Consider the following 11,399-nt stretch of genomic DNA (forward strand, 5'->3'; position numbering starts at 1 on the left):
ATGATTAATCACATTTTATATCGTTATTATTGGACTAGACTCCACTTTCTTGGCGTTGTAAAACATTCAAGCATTTCCACAGATTCCAACCAGCTGTAGCAACATTTCCTATTATCCACCTGCTCAATATTTGTGGAACGCAATGTCAACATAAAAGCAATCTTCCATTATTGAAATGTAGCTGGTATAATATTAGACTGCTGCCTTACAAAGGCCACTCAGTGACCATTCAGCCATTTCCATTGATGTTGTTAGCAGCACGTCCTGCGTCTTATACATCATTCATAAAAGCGATGAGTCCAGGAGGCAGGGCTTGACGTACACTAACAAAGATAATGCTACATTGTCTATTAACCCATTTGGTGTTTTAAGCATTATGTTATACTTTAGGTATTGAAAAAAATAACAAAATTAATTAAACAAATCATGAAAATGTGTCGCAAATCTTTGAATATATATTCTTTCGGAGCGAAAGTTTTAAACTCAAATCTTTGAGTTAAAAACGAATCTCTCAAGACCTGACGATGTAAACACTAAAGACTTTTTCCGTCCTGGATCAGAACGTGGATCGGTGACATGATAGCCAATCTCCGATACGTGAATTAAATCATATCGGAGCATCTCTAACGTGTCTCACAGCACACCCGGACCTGTCTCACAGCACAGAGCACAGCTGGACCTGTCTCACAGCACAGAGCACAGCTGGACCTGTCTCACAGCACAGAGCACAGCTGGACCTGTCTCACAGCACAGAGCACAGCTGGACCTGTCTCACAGCACAGAGCACAGCTGGACCTGTCTCACAGCACAGAGCACAGCTGGACCTGTCTCACAGCACAGAGCACAGCTCGACCTGTCTCACAGCACAGAGCACAGCTCGACCTGTCTCACAGCACAGAGCACAGCTCGACCTGTCTCACAGCACAGAGAACAGCTGGACCTGTCTCACAACAGACCTGTCAGTGTGCCTCGGCAGGCACACACTTTTCACAACCGCTGGAACAGAACAGATAATATATTGAAGATGAAACACGGGTCCTTACCTCTGGGCGGCACGGGGGAGCCCCGCCCGCTGGACCAGCCTCTGACTGCAGGCGTCCACCAGCCGTTTGAGGATGTACAGACACTCCCTGAAGGTGGAGAAGAACGGGTAGTGGCTGAGGAAGCACAGCGACGTCAACGTGCTGTTGCGGTTCCTATTCGCCAGCTTGGCTGCGTTCCGTTTGTGCCGCGGAGACCTGCCAGCGCCCATCTCGCCACTCTGCGGCCCTCCTCCTCCGGTCTCCGTTCCCGAGGCGGGCGGTTGTGCTGCTGCCGCGGGGTCGGCTCCACCCGCAGGCGGGGCCAAGGCCGAAGCGGGCAAACCGCCGTCCGACGACCCCTCACTGGCCGTTTCCGCGGCCTGCGCGGCGGCCGTGTCACCGGAGGCGTTCTTATCCCGACTGCGGTGGTGCCCGCTGCCACCGCGCTGGAAGGAGCGGTAGAAGTTGACGCAGATGCCATAGCGGGTGATGCCCGAGTCTTTGTCGGTCAGTGTGAACACAAAGGAAGCGTCGTCGCGGAGGCTGACCCTCCGCTGGCGGACGCTGAGGCAGCCCTCTGGCTGGCAGAAGAACACCACGTCCGGGGGGAGGGGGAAGTCCTGGTGGTCCTCCAGAGGGTAGCGGCGCAGCAGCTGGGGAGTCTGGGCCACGGTGTCACTGCTGGGTTGCCTGGGAACATAGGTATAGATATAGGCCTGTCACGGTTACAATGGGAACAAAGGTAGATATAGGCCTGTCACGGTTACAATGGAGACATAGGTAGATATAGGCCTGTCACGGTTACAATGGAGACATAGGTAGATATAGGCCTGTCACGGTTACAATGGAGACATAGGTAGATATAGGCCTGTCACGGTTACAATGGGAACAAAGGTAGATATAGGCCTGTCACGGTTACAATGGAGACATAGGTAGATATAGGCCTGTCACGGTTACAATGGGAACAAAGGTAGATATAGGCCTGTCACGGTTACAATGGGAACAAAGGTAGATATAGGCCTGTCACGGTTACAATGGGAACAAAGGTAGATATAGGCCTGTCACGGTTACAATGGGGACATACAGTAGGTAGGCCTATCACGGTTAGTACATAATCGCCTAATCGTAATTATTTGAGATGATTGCAATTGTTTTGATAATCGTTTCCATGTTTTTCTTTTCTTTTCAGTCCAGAATCTTTTCGCAAAGTAAATAAATTTGGGCTATTTAGGTTGAGCTTACTAGTGGTTATTGGTTCCATCATGTTGGTGTTTCGTTAGCGTAATCAATAAATGCTTTCCTCCTAAAAAGATATACCTTTTAAGCCGTAATAAGGCTCAGATTATTGACGACTTTTCAAGGGCCAGGGAAAGCCGGTAGGAGTGGCCGGCCACACATTTCTCTGCATACGTCAAGACATGTTTGCTAACAAGACATACCGGTAATCTCTACAACAACTACCATTACATTACTACCCTTGGGCAATAAAGCACATAATCCCCAGCAGCACATGTGGGTTTACTTAATGGCCACAAGTATGTGGTCTGGGCAAGTTACACATCAAAATAGAATGAATGTGAGTCACAACAAGTAATCAACTATTTAATTTACCGGGTGAATGTCACGGCTAGAATTTCAGCTCTCACGGAAGTGTCCTTCAGGTGCATAATCCTTCAGATAATAATCATAATGATTATCATCACGATGAGGGAGGCTTGGACCGAAACATGATGGTGATTTACCCGTGCTGATTAAAGGTACCTGAAGGACACTTCCTTTACCGATACAAATCAGTCACAGCTTCAAACCACTACTACCAGAGATTCTCAACCAATTACAAGCAGGGTAAGCACATACATCGATGCAGAGGGACAGTGTAGTGCCTCATTAATCTAGGATCACAGCCAGGCAAACTGAGACCCTATCATCAGCCTAAACAATATACTCTAAAATATATATTATAACCTGGCTGTACATTGAAACTGCAGGATACTAGGTAAAATTTTGTTTAAATAACATGCTGTCAAAATTACATTTTGGTCAAGAAAATAAGCAAACAGGACCCCAAATATGGTATGCATCAGGCTACAGACCACCATTTGATATCTTTTTTCCCCCTTTGGGACCCCAATATAGACTGTAAAATCTGCAGTGCTCATTTAAATCATAGTTTTACGTCGCCTGCCCTTCACACCAGAATGCTTTACTGCGATTAAAACTAATGCTGCTGCGTATTGTCGGAAGGTGCGCTTCGTTTGGCAGGTGTGAAGGCTCATTCGAATCCTGGTGCGGATCAAACAATCGCATTTTAGTTCACCAAAAAACAGGGGTTTCGCTTCGCTTCCAAAAGCTCCTGACTTCGATTCACTGGAAGTGTGAATGCAATCCGCATCAAATAAAATAAATGAAGCAAACAATGTCAATGTGGCAGATGAAGACGGAGAAGATGGAGATGGAGACGGAGAAGGCATATTTTACGCAGCGCAAACATGTCCCGTTAACGTGGATAGAAGTGGTCGAATGAGAAGGAAACACACAAAAACAGAACATTCTGTCTGTCTGTGCATAAACATGGAGCGCTGTCACTGTGTGTGGGGAGTGAGGACTTTCTTCATCTCGTTTTATACATATTTTAAACGTCGGAGGTCGGTTTCATTTTGCGCTGCCGACTCCTCTGTGCCTGCCCTACACCATGTGTCATTACACACACGCATGCACGGATTGCACACACAGACACACGCGTAAACACAGACACACACAATCGCATCGATCTCTACCGAAGTAGAGGTGAGAATGCGACCTTAAGTCAATGAAATCAACACGGATTCAGAATAAGCTAAATGTCAGCCCACCATGGCCCAGGGCCAACCGAAGCTCTTACCTGGCTCCTACTACCACAAGGTAGTCCAGAAGACGAGGGCACGGTTTCTTTTTCTCCATCTTGGATCGATGCTGTATGTGTTGATGTCACGACGGGCATCTAGGACATACAGTACATGCGTCCCTCACTGGGTCAATCACGACAACAGGGTAGGTGTGCACGACAAATGCCGGCCTGTGTCAATCATCGTGGCAGGCACCTGAATACACACACACACACACACACACCATTAAAACAGGGAATTTCAGATTTGAGCTAGCAACATAAAAACTTTTTTTGTTAACTCTTAGGATTTAGAACAGAAAAATGTATCTACAAGCACAGAGCGCTCTATTTTTGACATTTTTTAACAAAGGCTTGAAAAAAAATCAGACAAGGCAACACCAACAATATCTCTGACAATAGTAGTCTCGTATGACAACACATGAGACATGACCAATGTTGATATATATTGCACAACCCTCATGCATCAAAACTGGCATCAAAACACATTCTCAGGAAACACAGAGAGAGCAAAAGGAGTGACATACAGAAAATGGTCTGGCCGGCCAGAAATCTAAACAGGGACTGACTGTGAGGAATTTGAGCCCATGTGATATGCTATGCACCCTAACCAGAAACCAGCTACTGGATCACCCCACACACTCTTTTCTAAGCATGGTTGTGGCGGTTCCCTGTATAATACAGTATGCCTATGCCTATTTGGTTATGAGTTGTGTATTTGCTTAGCCTTTCTCATGTCTCCTTTCTCATTGGTTCCTAACTTCCTAGGACTCGGGGAGAAGTGTGATGATGGCCATCAGAGAGATCTGTGAGCAAGGGCGCTCATGCCGCTATAAAAGCCTGTCCCCATAGTCCTCTCGCTGTTCATTTTGACTTTTGCACCTCATTCAACATTTATGTTAACACTCACCCACACTACACAATCCACTCATGCATTATTTACACTATTAATGACCACTGATTTCCACTGATCCACTCCTCATCTGTTTATTCGTGATTTGTTTAACACGCAGCCTGCCAGAACCGTAGCCTACGTTTTTCAGGGTTTATATTCTTTAATCCATGTTTTGATCCGATCGAATCGTTAGCTGCCGCTCATTAGCATAACAGTCAAAGGACCGTGTCCGTGGCCATTTTGAAGATGCGCGTGCATCCACTTGCACTCTATGTGCTGCTTTCAAAGGCCTGTATCTCCAAATCGGCACAATGAATGTAGTTTCTGGTGAAACCAAGGTTTTTCAACGGCCGACAGCAAGCGCTGCAATATTCGCGGTCAGGTTTTTCCACCACCGACAGAGAGAACAACAACCGGTCAAGACATCACACACATCATTTTGTCATTGTAACATCCGGTTACGGATATTTGGCTCTTCAAAATAAGCGTTGCGCGCGATAAAACCTTGGCAATGCACTGATTATTTAATAAATACCAGGCCATAACAATGTAAGTACATCTTATGGCATACACCCACCTTCACATAATTACAGTAGTATGAGGCCATTTGATTCAAAATTATTTCTTGTTTTCAGGATAGCTTCTCAAAAGCCCATCATTATTCTGTATAGGAGTACCGGTAATAAGACTTTTACATAGAGGCTCTATCTTCATTTAAAAAATCAATAGGCAAACAATTAAGTATTGTGTAAAATGTGGGCGGCCATAGCTGCATGGGTAGAGCGTGGCCACAGCTTTTTCCAACCAGCACGCCCAGTATGTGTGTACTGTACATGTCCCTAGACTAACCCCTGAATACTGACCTGAATGTCCCCTATGGGACCAATCAAGGCATCCTTTTTGTGTGTGTATTGTCTCACTTAGTGGAGCATGTGGCTGGAATCAATAACTTCACAAATACACTGTGTGTGTTGCTTGTTTTCTGAATGGTGTAAGACAATAATTTGCATTGATGGTTTAGCCCAGTGGTTCTCTGTACAGTACAGGACCCCCATCTGGGTCCCCAGATGATTACCTTAATGTGCAACAATGTTTTCTCACTCAGTCCAACATACAGTATGTGTGTGTCTGTATAGTATCTGGACGGCACATTTTTAAAGTGACAATTTAAAGACTTTTTTTTAATACCTCCTAAAATAAATAATAAGACCAAATTAAAAAATATATATTATTATAATCTATTCGGTTTTCGGCCAACTGTTTCCTATATTCGGTATTCGGTTTCGGCCATGAATTTCCATTTCGGTGCATCCCTATTTTTTTCCCCGTCTATTATTTTCACGGAAATGGCTTTATCTCAGGTGTTTCTCCCCGCTGTATTTTTAGCAAGGCGTCAAACAACAACTCGGGAACGGCATGTCCAAATGGATATTTTTTCCATGAACACGGTGAAGGGTAACATGAACTAAAAAAGCCTGGCAAGGGGAGAAAAGGTGGCGAAATAATTGTGGCAGTGTTGCACTGTTGTGTTAAACCTTGTTTTGGAGAGCTACACAGAATGATGCCTTCCTTTATCGTAAGCCTGTTATATACACAGCTCTGGTCTGGAGACCACTTAACGTGCAAAACCATGAGATCCACCGACCAGAAATTCAGAGACAACTCTGACAACATCAAAGCTTCCAGGAAGCAGCAATTAGGCCATGTTCTGAAGCGGCAAATCAAATCCACACAGAACTAGAGGGCAAACACAGGCCAGTCCATCAAAAATAAAGGTCTACTCCGTTACTGTAAAAAATAATAGGAAGGGAAATAAATAATTAATACACAAAATGGTTTGTGGGTGAATGAGATTAGCTGAAATTAACCCAATGTTATAATAGGGGTTAAGGGGAAGGCCGTTTAAAATTGAATACATTTCACACAAGCTAAATAGTGACAGGTTAACGCAACAGCTGAATGTGGTAAGGGTGGTCTACAGGCTGGTTATGCAAGCACAGATGGGAGATATGATTCATACTGAGGTCTCCTAGTCCTACCCTACAGTACAGTACATGCATAACACCTTCTTCCCAGTCACAATGTACAGAGAACAGCAGACTACAGAAAATGTTCCAGAGTGACATACAGTAAGCAAGGTAAACACATGCATCAAATGCAGGGAGACAGTGTAGCGCCTCAGTAATATAAAAATCTAGGACCATAGGTAAACTAGCAGCATCAGTCTAAACAATAATCAATACAATAATATTCTGTATATTGGAACTATAGAAACTATAGGGTGCCAGGTCAACAATTTAACCTAGCATCTGTCTAAATAACATACATTTTAACCTTTGCATAAGACTGCATGGTGGTTAAGGCCAGGTCAAGTGCCACGGGCTAAGGTGGAGTCTGAAGAGGTGAGTCTTCAGATTACGGTGGTATCTAGAGAGGGTAGTTTCAAAAAATATTGGCCGGGAGCCCAACGGTGGCCATGCACACGTGACGGTGGGGTCGCAACTGAATTAACACACGTATCATTAACTGCCAGGTGAAACAAGCGCTCTACGTTGCATTCTTTTGTTGGTTCAAACACTGTGTTTTGTTGTGTAGCTCCGCTGTTGTGAGCTACACAACAAAACAGTGATTGCGATCGCGTTGTGGTCTTTCAGGGCCTAAAGGCACTCCCATTGGCTTATGCAGCGTTTCAGAGGATGGGTTCAGACTCGGGGCAGCCAATCAGGACTAGGTCCTCAAAGCCAACCCGAGCGAAAATAGGCCAGGCTTCACCTGGCAAAAATATATGATCCACTGTATTTTCTTTCCAGATACTGCATGCTTCCATTTAAAAATGTGTACAGAAACACTACTGTTGCTTTTAAACTACACCGATAAGACACAAAATCGGACAGCGCCGAGTCAACAGAAGCAGGCTTCGCACCAGTCGCCACAGGCACTCGCTCGGCTATTGCCTCACACCCAAGGCGTCGATTGTCCCATCCCAACTCTGACACTTGGTCAAATGTGACGCACACCTTATGATGAGAATGTGTCCTAACATCGTCATCTACTCAAACTAAAACGAAGATTATTTGATTGATTACTCAAGACAAGTAAATCAACTAATTACCGGTTGCCACGTGGCTCAGAATAATTTATTATCAGCAAAAGAATAAACGCCAGAATTTACGGAAGTGTCTTTCAGGGACTTTCATTCAGAGACTAGATCAGATAAAGCACAGTGGCGTGCACACGTTGTTTGAAACCTTCCTTGTGTGATAATGAATGAGGAATGCTTTAGGCTGAAATGTGTTCATGGTTTCTTTCCCCATGCATTATCCAAATGAAAGTGCTTAGTGCTGGCATTCTTTCGCTGATCATGTCAAGGATTAAAACAAAATAAAATCTCCCACACACTAGTGCTGTTTCATAATAAACAATTGGCACAATATGTAGAATTATGATGTTTTGGTAAAGCCAGCCATACAGCCAACCAGCTGAAATTGCAGATTGATGCAAAAGTCGGCCATACCAGCCCTGGCAGTCATTTTGGATTTTAAAACCAAATACCAGATGCCAATATCTGACATCATCAGGATTTTCTGGAAGATCGAATGTGCATTCTATTGCTAGTTAACCACTTCAAAAAAAATGAATTACCGATAATAGGCTATCTACAAGCATACAACACGTCTCAGTGGAACGTGTTGTAAGCTTGTACAGTAGATATTGATAACCTATTTCCATAGAAGACATACTGCCATCTATGGAATACAAATGACTGAAGATCAGTCGTGGCGACTGAGAACTCTAGGTTTACTATTAATTATGTTTTAGTTCAACTACCATTAGGGGTGGGCGAATTGGTGATAAATATCGTCAAGACGACGATATGCCTTTTCAGAAATATCATATATATTGTGATACAGTGAATGCACATTCTATGATTTGCAGTTATATACCTAAATTTATACTTCTGTAGAATGACGCTTTCATTCGCCAAAGATAAGTATTTTGGTCTAAATAGTCTGTTACTCCTTTTTCTTTTAGTTTTGTTACCTTGTAGGTGGTTGTACTGTTACGGTAATTAACTTGAAAAAGGACCATAAAAGGCAACATGAAAAAGAATCCTGATAATATCATGAATCAGGATACGGCTTGAAAAATAATTGTGATGGTATATATTTCCACATCGCCCACCCCTATCTACCAGAATACCAATATACATTTTAATTAACATAATAAAATAAGTTCTAAATTGCATCTTTGAAGAACACACTATATGACTTGAAAATAATCCAAACTGGATAAAGCCAAAATCAGAAAATTGACATTATAGGCAAAATGTACAATTTTAAGTCATGTGAACAAGACAGGGACACCATTTTCAATGCCAGGTCTTGTCATTCAATAGCCTTGGATTAAGAGACTGTCAGATGTTTATTTTAACGGGTCTGACATATTTGCCTATAATATGTCAGACTCTGTCAAATAAATCTATGTGCACTTTTTTATGCTATGATGATGAATTGAATAGTTCCACAGTCCCCATGACTTTTTCTGTGATATCCTTTTGTGTCAGTCTTCTTGATACAAGGCTAGTCATTCTAGGCCTACTACTACAAGGTGACACCATGGTGCAATGCCTAATGGATGATGACACCTATAGGTCTGTAACCCAAGTTGAGGCACCATGAAATTCAATCAAATTAGCATTACTGGGCATTAAAGAGTACGAATCCTGCTCATTTATACAAGCATCGTTTCGTTTGTACCATAACTGCTTATAGTATAAGCAGTTCTCTCTCCATATTATGGAGAGATGTGATGCTAGCTACATTACATTGGCTGCTATAGGGTATAACTATGGGGTTTCATTGATATAAAGTGCCAGTGTAAACAGCATGAGCATGCAACAAAACAATTTTATACAATGTCTTTCTGCTGCTGCTAGGAGGAGCTGATGATGGCTGTGTGCAGTCTGGTCTGGTTTATGATCATCTTATTTCATATCATATATCATAACCAAACCAGTGACTTCACCAGTGGTTACCTTAAACCTAGCTATACGTACGAGTCTTAAGAAGCGACAAAAATAACGTAAACGTATTCATGTCCCCCGCAAAAAAACAATAACATTTTTAGGACTGTACAAAAAAGGCCTACGCATTTCCGACCAATAAACATTCTTCTTCTTAAACTGCACAAGTGTCGACATGAGCACACCACCGTCGTCGACACTTGGTTGTTCCGACCGAAAACAGGTCATGTAAGCCGGGGCAGATGAAACGCATCCCTGCCCTCAACAGTACTACTGGTACGTCACGGTGGGTAGATTAGCTAGCATGGTAAGCTAGCTGCTAATAGAAGGACAATTACAGCCAGTTCCTTCTTTCAATTCCACGTTAAAAAACGACCATTTATCCGCCTGTCGTTGCTAGTTGTCCGCGTGCACTCAACACACCACAGCTCGCTGCTGCTGTGCAGCGGCGTGTTGAACTGTAAAGAACACATAGTGAAGAACAGATGATGTTTATATTTATAATGTACCAACCTGTCAGTGGTTTAGCTGCTGCCTGGCGGCTCTCAGAAGACTCAGATGATGATGACGGACGGACTGCCTGCCTATGGCTGCCCTTGCTGGCTGATGATGTCTCTCTCTACCGCTGACTGCTGTAGTGGTGTGGAAATGACATCCTCTGATGATACATCAATTAATTAATACGGTAATAATTCATACAGATATATATATAGCACACAAGCATCCGCATGGGCTCATGTTGGTCCTGGTTGTGAGTGCGTGTGTACTGTGTGTCATTGAACGGGTGTCTCTCCCACTCCCTTCCTCACTAGTAACATCCTCCTCAGATGGTTGTGTGCTCGTGCGTTTCAGAAGGAGTTCCGCATCGTGATTGTGAATGACCAGTCAAGAACCACTACAAGTGAGAAATACTCAAATCATACTAAATCATACACATTTTATATTATATATATATTTTTTTGTATTGATTATTGATGTAGGCATATTGTGTGGTAGATTGGAGAAACACATGCACAGTGCAGTGCTGCAGTTAATACAAAAAGATTGGTATTATTGACACACCGTAGGCTACCGTATATATGCTTGTGAAGATTCCAATGAAACAATAACATCTATTTTGGGAATGTAGTGTGACAAAATGTGGATTGATTTTAACACTATGGTATGGTAAAGTGGTTGTTTTGTTTTGACTAAAATGTTTACATGGTATTTAGTGCATGGTATTTAGTAAAAAAGAAGAAAAAAAGGTAAGCCTAAAAATGTATCTAGGACTAGGCTTATTAACAACCTTCTCTCTACTAAATATCCTATCTCTGAGTCTCAACTATATCCTATCCATTCTAGCAAATGTCCTAATCAGAAACCAAATGTTGTATTGAAGGCCTTCTTGCTATATTATTTGTATATAATTAAAGCCATAATAAGACCTAAGACCTAAGACCATATTAGGTGATGAATCCATTGCAATCCATCCAGCTGGGATATGAACCTGGGTCTGGACCAATAAGATATGTAGTATTTGTCCAGGGCAGTTATTGAGCTTCAGGCAGAACTAAGTTGTTGACCAGCAGGCGT

At 42.9% G+C, this 11,399-nt stretch overlaps 1 protein-coding gene across 9 annotated transcripts in view; it reads right to left on the reverse strand.

The window, feature by feature from the left end:
• The window catches only part of madd (MAP-kinase activating death domain), an 83,947-nt gene extending 73,334 nt beyond the window's left edge, over positions 1–10,613 (reverse strand). For all 9 annotated transcript variants that reach the window (XM_080765723.1, XM_080765722.1, XM_080765718.1 and 6 more), the window contains exons 1-3: positions 10,338–10,613; positions 3,904–4,102; positions 1,044–1,712 (exon numbers count right to left, since the gene is read on the reverse strand). In XM_080765723.1, coding sequence (XP_080621849.1) covers positions 1,044–1,712; positions 3,904–3,962 — 728 coding nt within the window. In that variant the 5' untranslated portion in view covers positions 3,963–4,102; positions 10,338–10,613. The remainder of the gene's footprint in view (positions 1–1,043; positions 1,713–3,903; positions 4,103–10,337) is intronic.
• Positions 10,614–11,399: the final 786 nt, after the last annotated feature.

Source organism: Protomyctophum bolini (genome assembly GCF_963924005.1).
Source record: "Protomyctophum bolini genome assembly, chromosome: 1".
NCBI lineage: Eukaryota > Metazoa > Chordata > Actinopteri > Myctophiformes > Myctophidae > Protomyctophum > Protomyctophum bolini.